The sequence below is a fragment of the Mya arenaria genome, chromosome 8 (genome assembly GCF_026914265.1).
Source record: "Mya arenaria isolate MELC-2E11 chromosome 8, ASM2691426v1".
In the NCBI taxonomy this organism is placed as follows: Eukaryota; Metazoa; Mollusca; class Bivalvia; order Myida; family Myidae; genus Mya; species Mya arenaria.
Genome location: NC_069129.1, coordinates 11,177,291 through 11,198,807, shown reverse-complemented (window position 1 = coordinate 11,198,807; position 21,517 = coordinate 11,177,291). Strand labels below are relative to the sequence as shown.

At 39.8% G+C, this 21,517-nt stretch overlaps 2 protein-coding genes across 3 annotated transcripts; one reads left to right on the top strand and one right to left on the bottom strand.

Annotated features, from left to right (window-relative positions):
- Positions 1–561: 561 nt before the first annotated feature.
- LOC128242775 (ubiquitin-like protein ATG12) lies at positions 562–13,776 on the bottom strand. Of its 2 annotated transcripts, XM_052960090.1 has the most exons (5): positions 13,627–13,776; positions 12,541–12,677; positions 11,038–11,100; positions 6,321–6,383; positions 562–589 (listed from the first exon to the last, which is right to left on the bottom strand). In XM_052960090.1, exons 1-4 carry the CDS (start codon positions 13,745–13,747, stop codon positions 6,324–6,326), a joined length of 381 nt encoding a protein of 126 aa, XP_052816050.1. In that variant the 5' UTR covers positions 13,748–13,776; the 3' UTR covers positions 562–589; positions 6,321–6,323. The 2 variants fall into 2 exon arrangements, with proteins under 2 accessions (XP_052816050.1, XP_052816049.1); XM_052960089.1 differs by lacking the exon at positions 562–589 and having other exon boundaries at positions 5,639–6,383.
- A 39-nt stretch (positions 13,777–13,815) lies between these two features.
- LOC128242772 (uncharacterized) lies at positions 13,816–21,256 on the top strand. Its single transcript, XM_052960086.1, has 8 exons — positions 13,816–13,912; positions 14,946–15,121; positions 15,667–15,733; positions 16,885–16,949; positions 17,634–17,696; positions 18,748–18,906; positions 19,333–19,533; positions 20,371–21,256. Exons 1-8 carry the CDS (start codon positions 13,885–13,887, stop codon positions 20,632–20,634), a joined length of 1,023 nt encoding a protein of 340 aa, XP_052816046.1. The 5' UTR covers positions 13,816–13,884; the 3' UTR covers positions 20,635–21,256.
- Positions 21,257–21,517: the final 261 nt, after the last annotated feature.

The window sequence follows — 21,517 nt, the reverse complement described above, 5'->3', positions numbered from 1 at the left end:
TTTCCAAGCAAAATATAGAATGAAAATATCACATTGACATGTAATGCACCAGTCAATTGTAACCATGGAAGCTACGAGATAAATGGTATTTGTGGGTTGAATACCTTAAACAAAGAAGCATCATTTTCCGTCAGGTCACTACCGTTAAGGTGAAAGCGGACATGTTCCAAGTAACATCAAGTAAAAAGGCTGATAGACCCTTTCCGCGTTCAAATTCTGAGCCATCATTCAATTAATAATTTCATAAAATGTCATTGAAAAGGCTGGCAAGCCAGACAAATTTCTCGAACCATGGCAACAAGCATTGTCTCACTATCCTTGACTCACATTCGGACTTGCACTTCATTTTGACTTTGATTCATAACATGCACCTTGTAGTTCTGAGTCAAACTGACCATAAACAAGCCTCCGATAGTCACTACTTTCATATACTTTGGAGAACCTGGTTTTTCTGTTTTTGATGTCCAATACAGGCGTGATAAACAATTCTCTCTTAGAGCAAGTACGTCAGTGGTTGCTTATAAACTTTAAAATAAATTATCACAGAATTTGATTAACGTCCTCTGGGGTCTTTCTGTTTTCAATCCATTGTCAACCCCATGCCTGAGCCTTAAAATAGTGGAGGACCAATTTTCCATCACTGCCAAAACACTGAAAAAAGAAAAAAAAGAATACAAACGATTAAGGCAATTAGTTTATACTTATTTACTTTATCTTCATTGTTAAGACAGCTGAAATCTTATATGAATCACTCAGTTGCCTAGGTAACAAACCAGTACTAAATCCATGAGAAAGTACCCCCTGGTTGGGCTCAATCCCACAATCACTAGGGTAAGAGGTGGACACCTTTACCACTTAAGGTTTCCTACCCTGGTGGGGATCGAACCCACTACCTCTGGGTCGGGGGTCGGGAGGTGGACAACTATACCACTTAAGGATTCTTACTATAGTGGGGATCGAACCCACTACCTCCGGGTCGGGAGGTGGACAACTATACCACTCAAGGATTTCTACCATGGTGGGGATCGAACCCACTACCTCTGGGTCAGGAGGTGGACAACTATACTACTTAGGGATTCCTACTATAGTGGGGATCGAACCCACAACCTCTGGGTCGGGTGGTGGACACCTTTACCACTTGATGATTCCTACCGTGCTGGGGATCGAACCCACTACCTCTGGATTGAGAGGTGGACACCTATACCACTTGACAATTCCTACCCTGTTGGGATCAAACCCACTACCTCTGTGGTGAGCTGGATACCTGTTACACTTGACAATTCTCATCATAGTGGGAATAGAACCCACGACCTCGGGTTTGAGAGGCGGACTACTGTACAGTTTGACGTTTCTAACCCTAGTTGGGATTACACCCACAACCTCTAGGGTTAGAGGAAGACACCTATACCACTAGAAAATTCTTTCCCTACTGGGATTGCACCCTTAACTTCTGGGGAGAGAGATGGCCACCAGCAACCTCTTTGGTAAGAAGTGGACATCTTTATAATTTGATGATTCTCACCCTTGTGTGGATTAAACGCACGTCCTCTGGGGTGAGAGGCGGATACTTAACTGTACCACTAGACCTTAAATGAAACCCGCTTAACCCGGTGCCGGGGGGGGGGGGGCGTTGTCTGTGTTGCAATCTCGTTAGATATGTATTCATGAGTAGTCTAAAATAAAACCCGCTTAACCCGGTGTCAGGGGGCGTTGACTGTGTCGCACATATCCTTAGATATGTCTTCTTGACTAGTGTAAAATGAAACTCGCTTAACCCGGTGTAAGGGAGCATTGACTGTATTGCACATATCGTTGGATATGTCTTCAAGACTAGTGTAAAATGAAACTCGCTTAACCCGGTGTCAGGGGGCGTTGACTGTGTCGCACATATCCTTAGATATGTCTTCAAGACTAGTGTAAAATAAAACCCGCTTAAACCGGTGTCGGGGGCGTTGACTGTATTGCACATATCGTTAGATATGTCTTCAAGACTAGTGTAAAATGAAACTCGCTTAACCCGGTGTCAGGGAGCGTTGACTGTATTGCACATATCGTTGGATATGTCTTCAAGACTAGTGTAATATAAAACCCGCTTAACCCGGTGTCAGGGGGCGTTCACTGTGTCGCACATATCCTTAGATATGTCTTCTTGACTAGTGTAAAATGAAACTCGCTTAACCCGGTGTCAGGGAGCATTGACTGTGTTGCACATATAACTACATATGTCTTCTTGACTTGCGTAAAATGAATTTCGCTTAACCCGGTATCAGGGAGCGTTGACTCTATTGCACATATCGTTGGATATGTCTTCAAGACTAGTGTTAAATGAAACTCACGTACACTCGGATCAAGGGGCGTTGACTGTGTTGCACATATCGTTAGATATGTCTTCATGACTAGTGTAAAATGAAACCCGCTTAACCCGATGTCGGGGGCGTTGACTGTGATGCACGTATCATTGGGTATGTCTTCATGACTAGTGTAAAATGAAACCCGCTTAACCCAGTGTCGGGGGTTTTGACTGCGTTGCACATATCATAAGATATGTATTCATGACTCATTTAAAATGAATCCCGTTTAAGCTGGTGTCAGACGGCGTTGACATTGTTGCAGCTATCATTGGACAGGTCTCATTGACTCGTGTAAAATGAAGCTGATGTCAGGGGGCGTCGACTGTGTTGCAGCTATCATTCGACAGGTCTCATTGACTCGTGTAAAATGAAACCCGCTTAAGCTGGATCAGGGGGCGTTGACTGCGTTGCAGCTATCATTGGACAGGTCTCATTGACTCATGTAAAATGAAACCCGCTTAAGATGATGTCAGGGGGTGTTCACTGTGTTGCAGCCATCATTGGACAGGTCTCATTGAATCGTGTAAAATGAAACCCGCTAAAGCTGGGTCAGGGGGCGTTGACTGTGTTGCAGCTATCATTGGACAGGACTCATTGACTCATGTAAAATGAAACCCGCTTAAGCTGATGTCAGGGGACTTTGACTGTGTTGCAGCTATCATTGGACAGGTCTCATTGACTCGTGTAAAATGAAGCTGATGTCAGGGTACGTTGACTGTGTTGCAGCTATCATTGGACAGGTCTTAATGACTCGTGTAAAATTAAACCCGCTTAAGCTGGGTCAGGGGGCATTGACTGTGTTGAAGCTATCATTGGACAGGTCTCATTGACTCGTGTAAAATGAAGCTGATGTCAGGGGACGTTGACTGTGTTGCAGCTATCATTGGACAGGTCTCAATGACTCGTGTAAAATGAAACCCGCTTAAGCTGGGTCAGGGGACGTTGACTGTGTTGCAGCTATCATTCGACAGGGCTCAATGACTCGTGTAAAATGAAACCCGCTTGAGCTGATTGATGTCAGGGGACGTTGACTGTGTTGCAGCTATCATTGGACAGGTCTCAATGACTCGTGTTAAATGAAACCCGCTTAAGCTGGGTCAGGGGGCGTTGACTGTGTTGCAGCTATCATTGGACAGGTCTCATTGACTCGTGTAAAATGAAACCCGCTTAAGCTGATGTCAGGGGGCGTTGACTGTGTTGCAGCTATCATTGGACAGGTCTCATTGACTCGTGTAAAATGAAACCCGCTTAAGCTGGGTCAGGGGGCGTTGACTGCGTTGAGCTATCATTGGACAGGTCTCATTGACTCGTGTAAAATGAAACCCGCTTAAGATGATGTTAGGGGCGTCGACTGTGTTGCAGCTATCATTGGACAGGTCTCATTGACTCGTGTAAAATGAAACCCGCTTAAGCTGGGTCAGGGGGTGTTGACTGTGTTGCAGCTATCATTCGACAGGTCTCATTGACTCGTGTAAAATTAACCTGATTAAGCTGATTGATGTCAGGGGACGTTGACTGTGTTGCAGCTATCATTCGACAGGTCTCAATGACTCGTGTAAAATGAAACCCGCTTAAGCTGGGTCAGGGGACGTTGACTGCGTTGAGCTATCATTTGACAGGTCTCATTGACTCGTGTAAATTGAAACCCGCTTAAGCTGATGTCAGGGGCGTCGACTGTGTTGCAGCTATCATTGGACAGGTCTCATTGACTCCTGTAAAATGAAACCCGCTCAAGCTGGGTCAGGGGGCGTTGACTGTGTTGCAGCTATCATTGGACAGATCTCATTGACTCGTGTAAAATGAAACCCGCTAAAGCTGGGTCAGGGGGCGTTGACTGTGTTGCAGCTATCATTGGACAGGTCTCATTGACTCGTGTAAAATGAAACCCGCTTAAGCTGGGTCAGGGGGCGTTGACTGTGTTGCAGCTATTATTGGACAGGTTTCAAAGACTCATACAAAAAGAAACCAGCGTAAGCTGGGACAGGGGGTGTTCACTGTGTTGCAGCTATAATTGGACAGGTTTCAATGACTCGTGTAAAATGAAACCCGCTTAAACTGGGTCAGGGGGAGTTGACTGTGTTGCAGCTATCATTGGACAGGTCTCATTGACTCATGTAACATGAAACCCGCGTAAGCTGATTGATTTCAGGGGACGTTGACTGTGTTGCAGCTATCATTGGACAGGTCTCAATGACTCGTGTAAAATGAAACCCGCTTAAGCTGATGTCAGGGGGCATTGACTGTGTTGCAGCTATCATTGGACAGGTCTCAATGACTTGTGTAAAATGAGACCCGCTTAAGCTGGGTCAGGGGGCGTTGACTGTGTTGCAGCTATCATTGGACAGGTCTTAATGACTCGTGTAAAATGAACCTGCTTAAGCTGGGTCAGGGGGCATTGACTGTGTTGCAGCTATCATTGGACAGGTCTCATTGACTCGTGTAAAATGAAACCCACTTAAGCTGGGTCAGGAAGCGTTGACTGTGTTGCAGCTATTATTGGACAGGTTTCAAAGACTCATACAAAATGAAACCAGCTTAAGCTGGGTCAGGGGGCGTTGACTGTGTTGCAGCTATAATTGGACAGGTTTCAATGACTCGTGTAAAATGAAACCCGCTTAAGCTGGGTCAGGGGGCGTTGACTGTGTTGTAGCTATCATTGGACAGATCTCATTGACTCGTGTAAAATGAAACCCGCTTAAGCTGATGTCAGGGGGCGTTGACTGTGTTGCAGCTATCATTGGACAGATCTCATTGACTCGTGTAAAATGAAACCCGCTTAAGCTGGGTCAGGGGGCGTTGACTGTGTTGCAGCTATCATTGGACAGATCTCATTGACTCGTGTAAAATGAAACCCGCTTAAGCTGGGTCAGGGGGCGTTGACTGTGTTGCAGCTATAATTGGACAGGTTTCAATGACTCGTGTAAAATGAAACCCGCCTAAGCTGGGTCAGGGGGCGTTGACTGTGTTGCAGCTATCATTGGACAGATCTCATTGACTCGTGTAAAATGAAACCCGCTTAAGCTGATGTCAGGGGGCGTTGACTGTGTTGCAGCTATCATTGGACAGATCTCATTGACTCGTGTAAAATGAAACCCGCTTAAGCTGGGTCAGGGGGCGTTGACTGTGTTGCAGCTATCATTTGACAGGTCTCAATGACTCGTGTAAAATGAAACTTGCTTAAGCTGATGTCAGGGGATGTTGACAGTTGCACACATACCCAACAAGCTTAGACTAGGCGTAGCAAAGAAATCTCATTTTTATAAATAAGTTTATTTAAACAACACAAATTTCAAATTTATCTTTATTCTTGAAATACAATATTTAATCAACAGTTAACATATCATATTAGTAAAACAGGACATAGCGCATAAAATTGATTTATTGAACCATAACCATATGACCAGTTCTAGTTTGGTTAAGGCAAAAAGTCGCTCACATTAGCAAACTGTTTTGTTTGTATCCCTGTTGCACTGTATTGCATACATGTACACAGTTATAATAATAATAATAATTTAAACATTAAATACGTTACAGCGATTGTGAAGAAAGTTACGATAACTTATACTAAGTCAAATGTGATCTTGTATTGTGGGGAAAACCAAAGTACAGGAGAAAACCCATTTGTCAGGTTGGTGACCACTAACCAAACTAATATACAATTCAGACTGAAAGTCCAGCCTGGGTTGCCATGGTGAGAAGCTAGTTGGCTAACCACTGCGCTAACCCAATCAATGTTACTTTGACTTTGTTCCAAACATCCAAATAATAGGTCTGACACAAACATTCTGAATACAAGCCTCGAAGAGTCCCTTTTTCCAACAGAGGCACCTGTTTTTGTTGTGTTTTTTATGTCCAATACAGGCATGATAAACTATTCACTCCTATGTCATGTATAAGGTAGTGGTAACCATAAAACATAAAATATTATCACAGAAATTGAGAAATGTCTCTGTCTTTTTTCCAATCTATGTGTCAACCCCATGCCTGAGTCTTACAATAGTGGAGGACCAATTTTCCATCACTGCCAAAACACTGAAAATAGAAACAAGAGGCACATCAGTGCCTGTGCTCCACTGGCCAAAAGGTTCAAGCAAAGACCACCTTACTGATTATCAAAATATATTTATACAAGCAGCATTCAACACGCATCCACTTAGTCCTGCATAAGACCATCTTTTTTTCACTCCTGATGTGATGTCGGGTCTTTTGCCACTCGCGACACGTTGTCGCTGTTTAAGATATAAGTTGTTCCTTTAAACTATAAATATCGACCCAAAATAATGCTTAAAAGTTAAACAATTAATAAACATTTAATCTGAATAGATTATGAAGCAAATATCTAACCTGAACAAGAACTGACGAGATAGAATCGACTTGGTGTTTTACTTACACTTTTCGGCCATTTAAGTTACTAAAAATAGCTGTTTCATAAACTTTCAGAATGTCACTTAAACGAAAATTAATGTTCAGTCTATATATACTTTCCTATGTATAAATGTAAGGTTTTTAAATTGATCTTTTTGTGAGAACTTTATGCTTATATGTTTACTCATAAATTATTATTGTTTAAAAATTATTTAAAGATGCTATACGTGAAAAATTAAGACATTATTTTTTTTCTATTAAAGGGAGGTAATTCAGTAGTAAAATGTAATCAAAGCTATTAAAGCATGGCATTTCTTTTCTAACCATGTTGATATTATTACAGTCTATTCAAGCAAGATGCCTTTTGTTTTTACATAGTACCCATAGGTTCTGAAAAACAAAGAGCACTATTCCCAACAGAAGGATGTCACTCCCTATCACTGCATGAGCATCATAATAAAGAAATGTTTACTCAAACTGCAAGCTGCTCAATTGAAATAGGTATTTACCTCAAGCATACAGTTTTATAATGTGGCAAAATAGTCGGACTACTAGATTGTCATTCGGACTAGTAAAATATGCCATTATGCTAGTCCAACTGGCTAGTAGGTTAAAATGTTTTTCGTGAAGACTGCGGACGAGAAGTCCTTAAAGGTTTTTCTATTTTTAACTCTCTCCATGTTGTGCAGCGGACCGGAACCATTTGGGCAATTTTGGTTAAAGGGCATCCCGATGAACATTTATGTAAAGTTTCATCAAAATCTGATAATCGGTTTCTGAGAAGATGTAGTTTAACGTTTTTTTCTATTCTTAGCTCTGGTGCCCATGTTGTGCAGCAGACCAGAACTGTTTGGGCTATTTTGGTTAAGGACTACCCAAGTAACATTTCTGTCAAGTTTCATTGCAATACGATCATCGGTTTCTGAGGAGAAGTCGTTTAAAGGTTTTTCTATTTTTACCTCTGGGGGCCATCTTGTGCAGTGGACCGAAACCATTGAAGCAAATTTGATAAAGGACCATCCAAGGAACATTTCTGTTAAGTTTCATCAAAATCTGATCATCGGTTTCTGAGAAGATGTTCTTTAAAGGTTTTTCTTTTTTTTGCCCTGGCAGCCATGTTGTGCAGCGGACCGGAACCATTTGAGCAATTTTGGTTAAGGACCACCCAAGGAACAATTCTGTCAAGTTTCATCAAAATCTGCCTATCCGTTTCAGAGGAGATGTCGTTTAAAGATTTTGCTATTTTTAGCTGTGGCGGCCATATTGTGCAATGGACCAGAACCATTTGAGCAATTTTAATAAAGGACCACCCAAGGAACATTACTGTCAAGTTTCATCAAAATCTGCCGAACCGTTTCAGAGGAGATGTCGTTTAAAGATTTTGCTATTTTTAGCTCTGGCGGCCATATTGTGCAATGGACCGGAACCATTTGAGCAATTTTGGTAAAGGACCACCAAAGGAACATTCCTGTGAAGTTTTGTAAAAATCCGCTTATCAGTTTCAGAGGAGATGTCGTTTAAAGTAAAAGTTTACGCACGCACGCACGCACGCACGCACGCACGCACTCACGACGGACAATCTGTGACGACATAAGCTCCATGGCCTTCGGCCAGTGGAGCTAAAAAGAATACAAACGTTGAAGGCAATAAGATAATACTAACTAATTTTAGCTTTATTGTGAAGGCAGCTGAAATCTGATATGACTCATTCAGTTGCCTGGGTAACAAACCAGTACTGAAGCCATGAGAAAGTACCCCCTAGTGGCGCTCGATTCCACAACTACTTGGGTCAGAGGCTGACATCTATACCACTGGTGGGAAATGAACATACAACTTCTGGTGTGCGAGGCTGACACCTATACCACTGGTGGGAATTGAACCCACTTCCTCTGGTGTGCAAGGCAGACACCTATACCACTGTTGGGAATTGAACCCACTTCCTCTTGTGTGCAAGGCAGACACCTATACCACTGGTGGGAATTGAACCCACTTCCTCTGGTATGCGAGGCTGACACCTATACCACTGGTGGGAATTAAACCACTTTCTCTGGTGTGCGAGGCTGACACCTATACCACTGGTGGGAATTGAACCCACTTCCTCTGGTGTGCGAGGCCGACACCTATACCACTGGTGGGAATTGAACCCACTTCCTCTGGTGTGCGAGGTTGACACCTATACCACTGTTGGGAATTGAACCCACTTCCACTGGTGTGCAAGGCAGACACCTATACCACTGGTGGGAATTGAACCCACTTCCTCTGGTATGCGAGGCTGACACCTATACCACTGGTGGGAATTAAACCACTTTCTCTGGTGTGCGAGGCTGACACCTATACCACTGGTGGGAATTGAACCCACTTCCTCTGGTGTGCGAGGCAGACACCTATACCAGTGGTGGGAATTGAACCCACTTCCTCTGGTGTGCGAGGCAGACACCTATACCACTGGTGGGAATTGAACCCACTTTCTCTGGTGTGCGAGGCTGACACCTATACCACTGGTGGGAATTGAACCCACTTCCTCTGGTGTGCCAGGCTGACACCTATACCAGTGGTGGGCAGCAAAATGGAATTTTAAAAGCTTAACTATCATAGTAGCTTTTGACTTCACTCTTTACCACAATTAAAATTGTGTACATCACGGCTGGTGTTCATCTTTAGGCATCTAAAACTCAATAATGTGATGGTCAATCCATATTATTTTGATGTCATTTAATACAAATGGTTTCATGTGTCAGGAGAGAACATATGTAAAAAAAAATTCAAACTTCTTTTACCTTAAAATATTGCAGTATAGAGATAATTAAAGAACAAAAATATCAACTGGAATAACTTGATCAATGATTATATTTTCTGTCATTTATTTTACATATATTTGTTATCAGCAAGCAACACCCTTTCAATTGATACCAAACTGATATGGGTCCATCAGGCACCAGAATTTTACATTTTTTAATTTAACATCTCAATCAATGACAACCTATATTGTACGTCGGATACTTGAAGTCATTACCAAATTTGATGATTGGGAAAAGTGTCACGTAACAGAGTTACTATAGAATGTGACGTAATACGTTATATTTAAGATATAATTAAGATTTAATTAAATGGATATGTGTCTACATACTGTATGTTTAGTAATGTAGGGCATATTTGATTGTCATTTGAATATGAAAATGGTTGATAGCCGACCTGGTACAAATGTACAAAATGGTCATGTTAATTACAAAAACGTGTATTCCTTGGGTTGTAAAGCTGTCATATTCAGACAACAAATTAGTATAAGAGAGATGATTTGGGATGTGAAAACAGAGTTGGTTAGGCCAGGCAAGGAACGCGGCCTTGGGTCCTTAATGCACGGCAGTTAGGATGTGGGATTACCTTAAATGTCATGCTGTATTATATACTGATTATTATACTTAGAAAGAACGTGGAACAATAAAGACTTAGAACACTTGAACAGTTGTTGGTTGGTTACTGAACGAACTATCACGAAAGTTAAGTGAGCGGTGGCATTACGTGACAAAAGGCTTCTAAAGAAATTGATTAGACATGACTAATCTGAGGTAATAAATACAATTAAACAGTGATTACCCTTGAGTGACTCAAGCGATATGGCGATAAAAATCCATACACATTCTGACCAAATTAAATGATGATTGGACAAAGGCCTCTTAAGTTATTGATTAGACAATACCATTTTTGGGTCATTTTTACTATTAAAGGGTGATAACTCTTGAAAGAATCAAGCATTATGGCTGGCTATCAAAGTCATCATAGATATTATGCCCATACACATCTTGACCAAATTTGGTGAAGATTGTACAATGGATTCTAAAAATAATGATGACACAAGACAGATCTAGGTTAATTTCTACAATAAAAAGGCTTTAACTGTTGAGTGACTAAAATGATATACCTGGTTATCGATCTTGTCCAAAAAATTATACCCATACACATTTTGACCAAATTTGATTATTATTAGACAAAGGCTTCTGTAGTTATTGATCGGACTAGACCATTTCAGGTAATTTATATATTTAAAGGGTGATAACTTTTGCCTAACTAGAGCGATATGGCTGGTTATTGAACTAATTCAAGATATTATGCCAATACACATTCTGACCAAATTTGGTGATGATTGGACAAAAGGCTTTTAAAGTTATTGAGCAGAGAACATACCAGACGCCACCAGGTAAAACTAAAATATGTCTTGTTTTATAATCATGCATATAAAAATGAAAAGAAAACATATTGTCCACATTCCTTATGAATACAACGTAGACTACTCACATATTATGAACAATTAGTGTATACTTACATCAAAAACTGTTCCAACTTCAGTGTCTAGTGGTGGAGCAAATGACTGGTTCACATAGAGAAACTGAAGGGAAAGACAAGAAAATCTCAAATGACTGGTTCACATAGAGAAACTGAAGGGAAAGACAAAAAAATCTCAAACAAAACTATGATAGAAAATACAGACGAGAGTGGTCTAGTGGTATAGGTATCCACCTATCACCCAAGAGGTTGTTGGTTCGATCCCCACCAAGGGTTCTTTCTCGCAACCTCTCAAAATGGACACCAGTACTGGCTTATACCAAGGAAACTAACTCGGGAGGGAATCTATAAGCTATCAGCTTTCGTCACAAGCGAACAAAAAGAAATTTGTATTAACTAAAGAATGATTGTTATTTCCTATTATGACTTCCTCCCTTTCATTTTTAGAGTAACTGTTTCTGACAAGAGCGCCATAGTGGGCCGGGAGACATTTGTCTGGCACCACGCCATATAAGTCATACTGATCAGTGAAACAAAACCAACAGCCATAGATTTGTATATAAGAACGACTGTTATAAGCTTGGAATTATAGAAGAAAAACCTAACTATTTCTTACACTTTTCATGTATATTGCAAACTTATTGAAAGCAAATGCTCTAAGTGACACACTGGCTTATAAGTAACAACATTTAATATATAAAGTAAATCTGTAAGTCAAATAATGTGACCAGGCCCCAATTTCTCAAAAAATCGTAAGCATGACAAGCTTAATTTAGGCAAATTACTTGCTTCAATTTGATTTTACTAACTGAAAAGATGTTTATCATGATTCACATTTTTGAACTCTTCAGAATGAGAATAAGATACACATTATACCAAAACAAAAATGGCATGCTAACCTTGATCCTGTTATAAGGGGCTTGATTTTGTTTGAGAAATTGGTGCATGTTCTTAAAGTAGGTTGCTTTCAAATGTTAAACCAAGTTTCTATGAACAAAAATGTCTTAAATAGAATTTAAACTGGTCTATTGGATGTTATTTATACTTATACAACTATACCCCCAGCAGAGCTATTGAAAATGTGTCTTCTTATGGTTGTAAGCTGACCGTGCACGAGATTTCAAGTAATCCCATTAGCCGATATATTGTATTTAGAAAGGCCATAAAAATAATGTGATGTTTATCTTTCAGGAATATCTCTATTTATAAACCTGTATTTATTTATTTGTTATTTGCTCACTAATGTATGCAATACGCTTAACATCGTATAAGTCAGATACAGTTACTCTTTTTTTCTTCAAATGTGTCTTCTTACAGACGTAAGAAACTGTTTCGCTAGGACGAGCACCAATTTTATCCTTGGCCTCGGACAAAATTGGTGTTGGTCCTAGAGGAACGGCTTCTTTCGTCTGTAAGAGAACATTTTTGAAGAAAAACTCTTACTGTATCTTTTACATTTATAAATATAAAATATGATACAGTGATATCAGTATAATCACTGAATATGTCAGTATAATCACTATAACGTTACGAAAATTCTTACCAGAGATTCCCCCGGCTCTAGTTTGATTGCCTTGCTGATGAAGGCTGTTATATATGCCACTTTCTTGTTGCGATCGACTGTCCATTTCTTCTTCTTCATGATAGGAGCATCCCCTGCCGCTTTAAGTAATACATCAACTGGAATAGAAAAATAATTGCATCACTGAAATTAGTACAAACAGATCGTCCCATACAGCAAATTCAGACGGCCCATTTCAGATTGGCCAATTTAAGTATCCATTGACCTGGTCTTTCAAGTTCATCGATTTGTTGATTATAGCTGCATTGTCATGGTCATATCTGTTATGGGATAAATTGTCTGTTTTAACTCAAGAATTATGGAAGCATTATGTGCAACCTCTTGCCTTCATAGAATTAAAGGCATAAGACAGGCAACTTTTGCAGTTGTGTACCTGGAGCATTTTGTCAAATTCTTGAAGGAGCTGGCAATAAGTTAATAAGTTTCGTAAGAGTATGATGTAAGGAGTGGGAAAATTTTGAAAACATGAAAACCCATTTCAAACATCTGCAAACTCGATACAATGTGCCCTTAGCATCCTGGCCTTCTTTTGCAGAACCTGGCTCATGTGAAAACCCTAGTATATCTGATTACAATAGAATTATTCTGGTTGAATCTGGTTCCCGAGTACAATAAATAAGTTGTTAAGTACTGGAGTCAAGCATACTGAATGTACAAGTATAACCAAAACCCAGCTAATGTCTCACCAGATGAACAGTACACGTTGGAATTTTATGGATACCTTAAAACAACCGGGAACCAACATTCAATTGTAATCCCCCCCCCAGGTCCGGCGTTATATTGGAAATAGCGGGAGAAATGAGCCGTGTTTTTACCTTTCAGGTGCCCTGGCAGTGCCGAGTGAGTGGGTTGGTTTTTGTTTTTACGCAGAAAACAGCTGGGAATGGGCCTTACCATGGATGTCCCAGTGATGGGGGGAGTGGTGGCAATTGGCAGGGATCACACTCAGGATCTGAGTCAGGTGTTTGCAATGTGAAAACTTAGTTTGCGATTTACTTCCGATTGCGAAAATACTAAATGTTCTTAACGAAATTCAATAAATCTTACTTTTTGTCTTAGTCAGAGTAGGGCTTGATGGTTGTTCTATATCTGCAGATGCTGCAGCCACGGTCTCATTCGTGTTAGAAGCTGTTCCGCTGTTCTCTCCTAAATTTTCTTCCGTTGACATTTTACCGGAAGTGATCAACACTTATGAAGCTGAACGCGGTTAGCTCCCTTGGCATTCTAGATTATGAACTTTGATCGGTGGGTTGTGTAGTTGTCAACTTCCGTTTTACTACTACTTCAGCTGGCGATTGACAACAAATGGCGTCCGACGAAGCTTTAAGAAATGGTAACTTCTGCATTTTATGCCAGTGTTGTTGTATCCGTATAGATAATTCTTTGTCAGCTAAAAAGACATCACCTCATTGCAACTGTACTGTACATACATGTAGACCTGTCCGTGATAATGTACTTACCAGGTATACATGTATAATCATGTTGTTGTTTTTTGTTTGGTTTTTATATGACCATGTAGTGATGTGCATGTACATCAGATGATCACTTCAAGACATTCAGACCGCTAGTATGTCAAAAAAAAGATCGATCCGACATAACGACGCCGGGTCACCTGATTGAAAACCTTAATCATCCCAACACCTAGAAATCATGCTCAACCCCCACGTCAACCCCAATGCTTAAAACAAACGCACAACTATAGACATCTCAACCTCAAATTACCCATTGCAAACCATAGACACCCAAACACCAAGAAATTATGCACAACGAGACATATTGACCCCATGTCACCTATTGCAAACCATAGACACCCAAACACCAATAAATTATGCACAACGAGACATATTGACCCGAGGTCACCTATTGCAAACCATGGACACCCCAACACATAGAACTCATGCGTAACAAGATATTTCGACCCCATGTCACCTATTGCAAACCATGGACACCCCGACACATAGAACTCATGCGTAACAAGATATTTCGACCCCATGTCACCTATTGCAAACCATGGACACCCCGACACATAGAACTCATGCGTAACAAGACATTTCGTCGCCATGTCACCTATTGCAAACCATGGACACCCCATCACATAGAACCCATGACTCGGCACAACTTGAAAACTCAACCCCAAATCACCAATAGCTAACCCTAGACACCACAACACCTTGAATTCATACACAGCTAGACATCTCGACTCCAAATCACTCATTGCAAATCCTGGAAATCCTACACAATTAAACGTCTGATACGTTCTATCTTTTGGAAACGCTACAGTAGACAGTAAGAACTCTCGACACCCCACACGTCGACATTGAATAACACTGAACATATTTCAGTGTTGTTGTTTTTTCTCTTTGTAGGTGTGCGTGCAAATTTGGATGCCTGGCTCCAAAAATTACAGTGCGGTGGTGATGTAGTAAAGCAGGCCTTCTTTAAGAAGAAATTCATTCAGAGACTCCGAGAATCTCCTGTTGCCATAGAAACAGAAAAGGCCAATGAGCAGCATTATGAAGTGCCAACAGAATTTTTCCTGACGGTAAGCGTGTGTGTTCAATGATTAAAAATTTGTTACTTATGATCATAATTAATCAGCATCTTGAGGCATAAACCTGGTACACACACATGATCATAGATTAAGGTTTGACTAATGTGATTTGTTTGTATTTTTTATAATATATTTACTCATACAACCAATGGAAGTTTTCAAAATATGTATACGTATATTGTGAATACGTACTATTTATAATCGATTTTGTAATAAATGTTCTTTTTGTAATGGATTAGTTTGGTTCGCTGTATAAAGTACTCGGACGCAAGGGAGTGTCTTAAAAATTTGGCAATATTAGGTACACAGACTCTGAAAATAGTTAACCATCTTTGTAACGCCTTAATCAGGGCATAATGGGAGATAGGTTTACACTTGACACCCATTTCCCGTAAAAAGTCAAGCTTTTTCTAGAGCTTGGTTTTATGGAAGAATAGACAACGTAGATGAGTAGTTATTTTAGTTAAAATATATCACTTCTTTGAAAGTGACAGGTTTCGGTTATTTAGGCATTTAAAGATTAATTTTGTTTACAGGTTCTGGGCAAGAGGCTTAAGTATAGCGGATGTGAATGGCCAGAAGGCTGCGACACCCTTGAGAAAGGTTCGTGGACACCAAGTTGTATGACCGTTAGTTGACAGTTCGTTGACTGTAAGTATGACCGTTAGTATGACCGTAAGTTGACCGCAAATATGGCCGTTAGTATGACCGTAAGTTGACCATAAGTATGACCGTTAGTATGACCGTTAGTTGACCGTTAGTATGACCGTTAGTATGACCGTTAGTTGACCGTTAATATGACCGTTAGTTGACCGTTAGTATGACCGTTAGTATGACCGTTAGTTGACCGTTAGTATGACCGTTAGTTGACCGTTAGTTGTAGAAATATTGTCTTAATGACTCTGAATGTACACTATATATCAAGATAAAAACAGCCAACTCCGCTACCGATGACACAATCTCATTAAAAACGTATCATGACGTTTCATTCGTTTCGTTACGCTGACCATAGTGTTACGCTGACCATAGTGTTACGTTGTAAAACCCATATAGGGGGATCTGATTTTGAGAAGCTTGGCGTTAACAGCAATGGAAACTGCATTACTCATAAAACACGCTAGCATCGGAACGTGTTTTAGTTATTATTTCATTGTTCTTGAGGACCGTCGGTGCCGGTGTCTGTTAACAATGCAGCATACTTTTAATGGTAGCACATAATTCTTGTTCAATGAAACTTGAGATTTAGTTCAAATGAATACAATCTGAAATGGCATCCTTCGAATCACAAACTACATCCAAAGTAAGAAAACAACAGTTTTTTTCTTTGATTGAAACTACCAATTGACTGTAACAAGCATACATGTATCACTGTGCCCCTAGCACCTACTTAAAAGTGTGGTTTTTAGAATACTCCGCATTAAACAATGAAAACTACAGGGACAACTCTAGAGGCAAAAACATAAAGAAATACCCTGTATAGAGGCACACGGTTAGGGTATATCAGACACACAACGTCACACAACATAGAAGACTACACGTAAATCAAAATAACTTTTTAATAAAGGTTTGGTTACCGTCTTGGAAGGGTTAACGAAACAATGGGTCACTTGGGGTCTAAACTAGTATACGAGTACTCAACTTCACACTTGTTCAAATATTCATCGACTTCTACAGTTATCTGTACCTGGTAAGGACTGGAATTTAAAAATAAATATAATGTGGACCATTTAAAGGAAAAACGTCTTTCGCTTCAGCTGAAGATTATTCATTGAAAGTTATCTGTGATCGAGCTGGTATCGCGGATGGGCAGTCAGTGCTGGTAAGGTTTACTTCTAATATTCTACAATTATCGTCTTGTTTTTATAGTACATTGCACTGCGTTTTACATAACATTGTATGGATTAGTTTTAACTCAATGAAAGTAAAGAAAGTGTGGGTGTTTCCTTTATAGCAAGTTGAGGGCTTGTCATAGCCTTGACCTTGTCGTCTGCGTCGTGAAGGTACTTTACCATTGATCATAATAATGCAATAAAAGCTACAGGGACAAGCCAAGTAGTCGAAAATTCCCGCCAAAAAACTGTTTAGGAGTACAAGGAAAGGGCACAAACGGAAATAAACTAGAGACATAAGGAGCTCAGCATTGTCAATCACATTAATTATTTCAGAATGTGTTTGCATACAAGGAATGTTTCATTTGTATAGTCTCTCATTAGTACATGGAAGTGAAGCAATGGCCCAAACATGCTGTCTGAAAAACTGCATGCCCTGCAAGGTACCCCAATGTTATTTAAAAAGTTATCAGAGTAATTCTCTAAAATCTTCGCTCAAAAAAGGTCTTCAACATGGCTAGGATGATTTAAACTAAGGACTACTGGACTCAGCGTCAGAATGGAAATTAAAACAACATAAAATGAAGCTTAGTATATATGTTACACGTTACACTTCACATAAGTATGTGTAGAAAGACCCATAAAGTTTCTATAAAGCAACTTGTTTGTTCCAGGATCTTGGGTGTGGATGGGGCTCATTAAGTCTCTATATCTGCGAGAATTTCCCCAAATGTCAGGTACAGTATTTTGAGATTGTCCCCAAATGTCAGGTACAGTATTTTGAGAATGTCCCCAAATGTTAGCTACAGTTTTTTGAAAATTTCCCTAAATGTCAGGAACAGTATTTTGAGAATGTCCCATAATGTTAGCTGCAGTTTTATGAAAATTTCCCTAAATGTCAGGAACAGTATTTTGAGAATATCCCCAAATGTCAGGTACAGTATTTTGAGAATGTCCCCAAATGTCAGGTACAGTATTTTGAGAATGTCCCCAAATGTCAGGTACAGTTTTTTGAAAATTTCCCTAAATGTCAGGTTCAGTATTTTGAGAATGTCCCCAAATGTTAGCTACAGTTTTTTGAAAATTTCCCTAAATGTCAGGAACAGTATTTTGAGAATGTCCCCAAAGGTCAGGTACAGTATTTTGAGAATGTCCCCAAATGTCAGGTACAGTTTTTTGAAAATTTCCCTAAATGTCAGGTTCAGTATTTTGAGAATTTCCCCAAATGTCAGGTACAGTATTTTGAGAATGTCCCCAAATGTCAGGTACGTTTTTTTTTTAAATTTCCCTAAATGTCAGGTACAGTATTTTGAGAATGTCCCCAAATGTTAGCTACAGTTTTTTGAAAATTTCCCTAAATGTCAGGAACAGTATTTTGAGAATGTCCCCAAAGGTCAGGTACAGTATGTGCAGTATCTAAAATGCAAGGTGACATGTTGACTTGGGAGAATTGTATCAAGTGTTTTCTTTCAGTATTTGCAATGCATCACCTTTGCGAATCAGACTCCAACCTTACTTATCTATTTTGCTGGTTATTAGCTTTTTTAAATTAATTTACAATCATTAAATGCTAATTCTATGAATGTTAAAGGGGTTGTACAGCAGCGACACGTGACAATGTGTAAACACATTTGGGGGTGTTTCCATTCTATTTCCAAAGAATATATTTAAAATACATAATGACAAAATTAGGCGTTTCTTTCTGAGCATTTTTTTCAAATTTTTCTCTACACACGTAAACAATTGTTCTGTGAAATATACCATTTAAATACACTGCTACGCCTACAGGTGACATGCGTGTCCAACTCCAACACACAAAGACAGCTGATACAACAGCGGGCCCTGAAACGAGGCTACCAGGGGCGTCTGGAGTGTATCACCGCGGACGCCAATGTTTTTACCACACCAAAGCGGTTCGACAGGATTTGCTCCATCGAGATGTTTGAGGTTACTATGTTTGTGTTATATTGAACTACATTATGTGTTTAAAGGAGTTTTTGTCTTCTCAATGAAATACATGTACACATTTACGGACCTGTTTGTTTCTAAATATTGCGTGAAGAAATTTTCTTTGAGGTATTGTTATTGACACAATAAAAGCCAATTTGAGTGTGCGTGCGGACAAAAAGCCTGAGACCTTTAAAAACTGTGCAATTCCAATGAGGTTGAACAAGTTTTTCTCTCGCTTAGCTGTTGGTATTTTACAGCATTTCATATTCGCAGCTTTCTTCTAAATAACTCAACGTTACCATTGAAACGCCATGAGACTATGACCTTGTTTTCACTGGGAGTTAACCATTTTGCGAATACATAACCGTGAACTCCAACCAAAGCAATAAAATGTTAAACATTGATGTGACCTCACACTTTCAGCACATGAAGAACTACGAAATCTTGATGCAGCGAGTGTCCTCCTGGTTGAAGCCCTCCGGAAAGCTGTTCATTCAAGTGTTATGCCATCGGATGTATCCTTACGCCTTTGACACAAAACCAGGTGCCGACACGGAGTGGATGGCCAAGAACTTCTTCTCTGGCGGAACGATGCCTTCTGTAGATTTGTATTTGCATTTTCAGGTACATGAAATTGTATTTACTTCTATTTAAGCTTCTCTGTATTTTGAACAGATGTTGAAATATTGTCATAGTCTAGGTATTGTCGGTGATGGAGGCTTCGCCGTCGCCCTCGCTTATGCACCAGTCATTCGTAACCACGGCCCCCAAGGTCCGGGGATAGCCGAGGAAATGTGCCGTGTTTTTACCTTCCAGGTGGCCCCGCAGTCCCGGGTGAATTCTGTGGTTTTATCTTCGCACCAAAAATAGCGGGGAATGGGCCTTACCTAGGTCCCTGGGGTGCGGGGGCATTTGGCGTTGATTTTACCATCAGTTCGTCCCCGCAGATCGGGGATTTTACCCAAGGCTAGGCTGGACTAAAAGTCAAAGTCCCCGCTATTCCGCGGACCTGGGGAGGGGGCGTGGTTGTGACAATTGACCGGTGCATTATGTCGTGCAAAACCTGGCTATAGCTCGACAGATACTTTTGTCATAAAACGTGTTACTTATGTTCGCAGTGAATGTTCGCATATGAATGACGAGGCATTCAATTATGTTGGTAATAATAGTCGTGTTTTGCACCTTAATCCACTGAGATTATACCGTATTTGTAGCAGGAGTGAGTTGCATGGGATAAAGATAAACGAGCATTGTTTATGTACACATATGCAAAGCATTGTTTTATTCTCGGGTCACGTGATTACGATTCCACGCTTTAGTTCTCTTGCAAAACAATATATCGTTATGAAAATAAGTATGGTTTTCCCATTATCATTTTAAAGTAAATTTGAAAGTTGTTTTTGCTCCATATTTATGCTGTGTTGTATAAGCTTATGTAAATAATTTTTTAATATGTTTTAGAATGGCGTTCGAATTGAAGATTTCTGGGTGATAAATGGTAGTGAATACAGCAAGACCTTAGAGGCGTGGTTAGAAAAACTGGATGAAAACAAAACCAAAGTCATGGAAATTCTTCGCAAAGCTTATGGGGAAGATGCAGATAAGCAGCTCTTCAATTGGAGGTTATTTTTCATATTTTGTTCGGAAGTGTTCGGATATGCGGATGGAAATGAGTGGATTGTTTCCCAACATCTATTCAAGAAGCAGCAAATTAGTGCTTTATAAGATGCTGACGTGCTCCAGAATTTTCAGATTGTTAATTACTTTTATTAAGTTTAGGCTGGATCAGTTGTTTTGTTATAGACTCTGGGCTAGTTATGTGATCTATTTAAAAACAAAACTTTTGAGGGCTATTCATGACTTCCAATAGGGCGAGTATAAAAAATATCGTCACCTTAGTGCAATAACTCAATAACTGCATATAGATATAGAAGCAGATATTGAGTTCTTGCACTAAGCTGACTAAATATGGTTTTGCATGTAGGACCATTTTGTTTTGACTTACGGACGTTAACTCATGTTCTTTTCAGAATGTCTCAAGATAATTTTTTTACTAACATTTCCATTACTGAATTTAGTTGTTGTCAGTTGTAGTCAAAATAGTCATGATTCTGTGTGTTTTGTTCGACGTTTTTATTTTTGATATATATACATGCATATACCGTAAGTGTATTTTAATCTAGTATTAAATAAACTATTTATGTATAATAAAGAACGGTGTGTTGAAGGAATATTTTGATTCTGACAAAAGCATTGTCTCAGACGGAGACTATATGCTTTGTGTGTATTATGTAAAAGTATTCTTACATTTTCAACAATATGTATTTATAATAAACTAAAAAGAAATGCTTAGTGTTATCCCCTTTTTTAGATTTACTGGCCTAATGCCAGAAGAGCTTATAAATGAGATGGCGCGGTGTCCGTCGTCTGTTCGTGTGTCCGTCAACATGAGCTTGTGAACGCGATATTCAAAGTCTTATACAAAAGTTTGATATCCTTGAAAGCTCGGTCCCTTTTTGAAACCAGCCAGATCCGTCAATGCATGACTGGATAACTGCCCTTGATATCAAAAGTAAAACAAAGGACGACAACTTGTACAGAGAGTTAT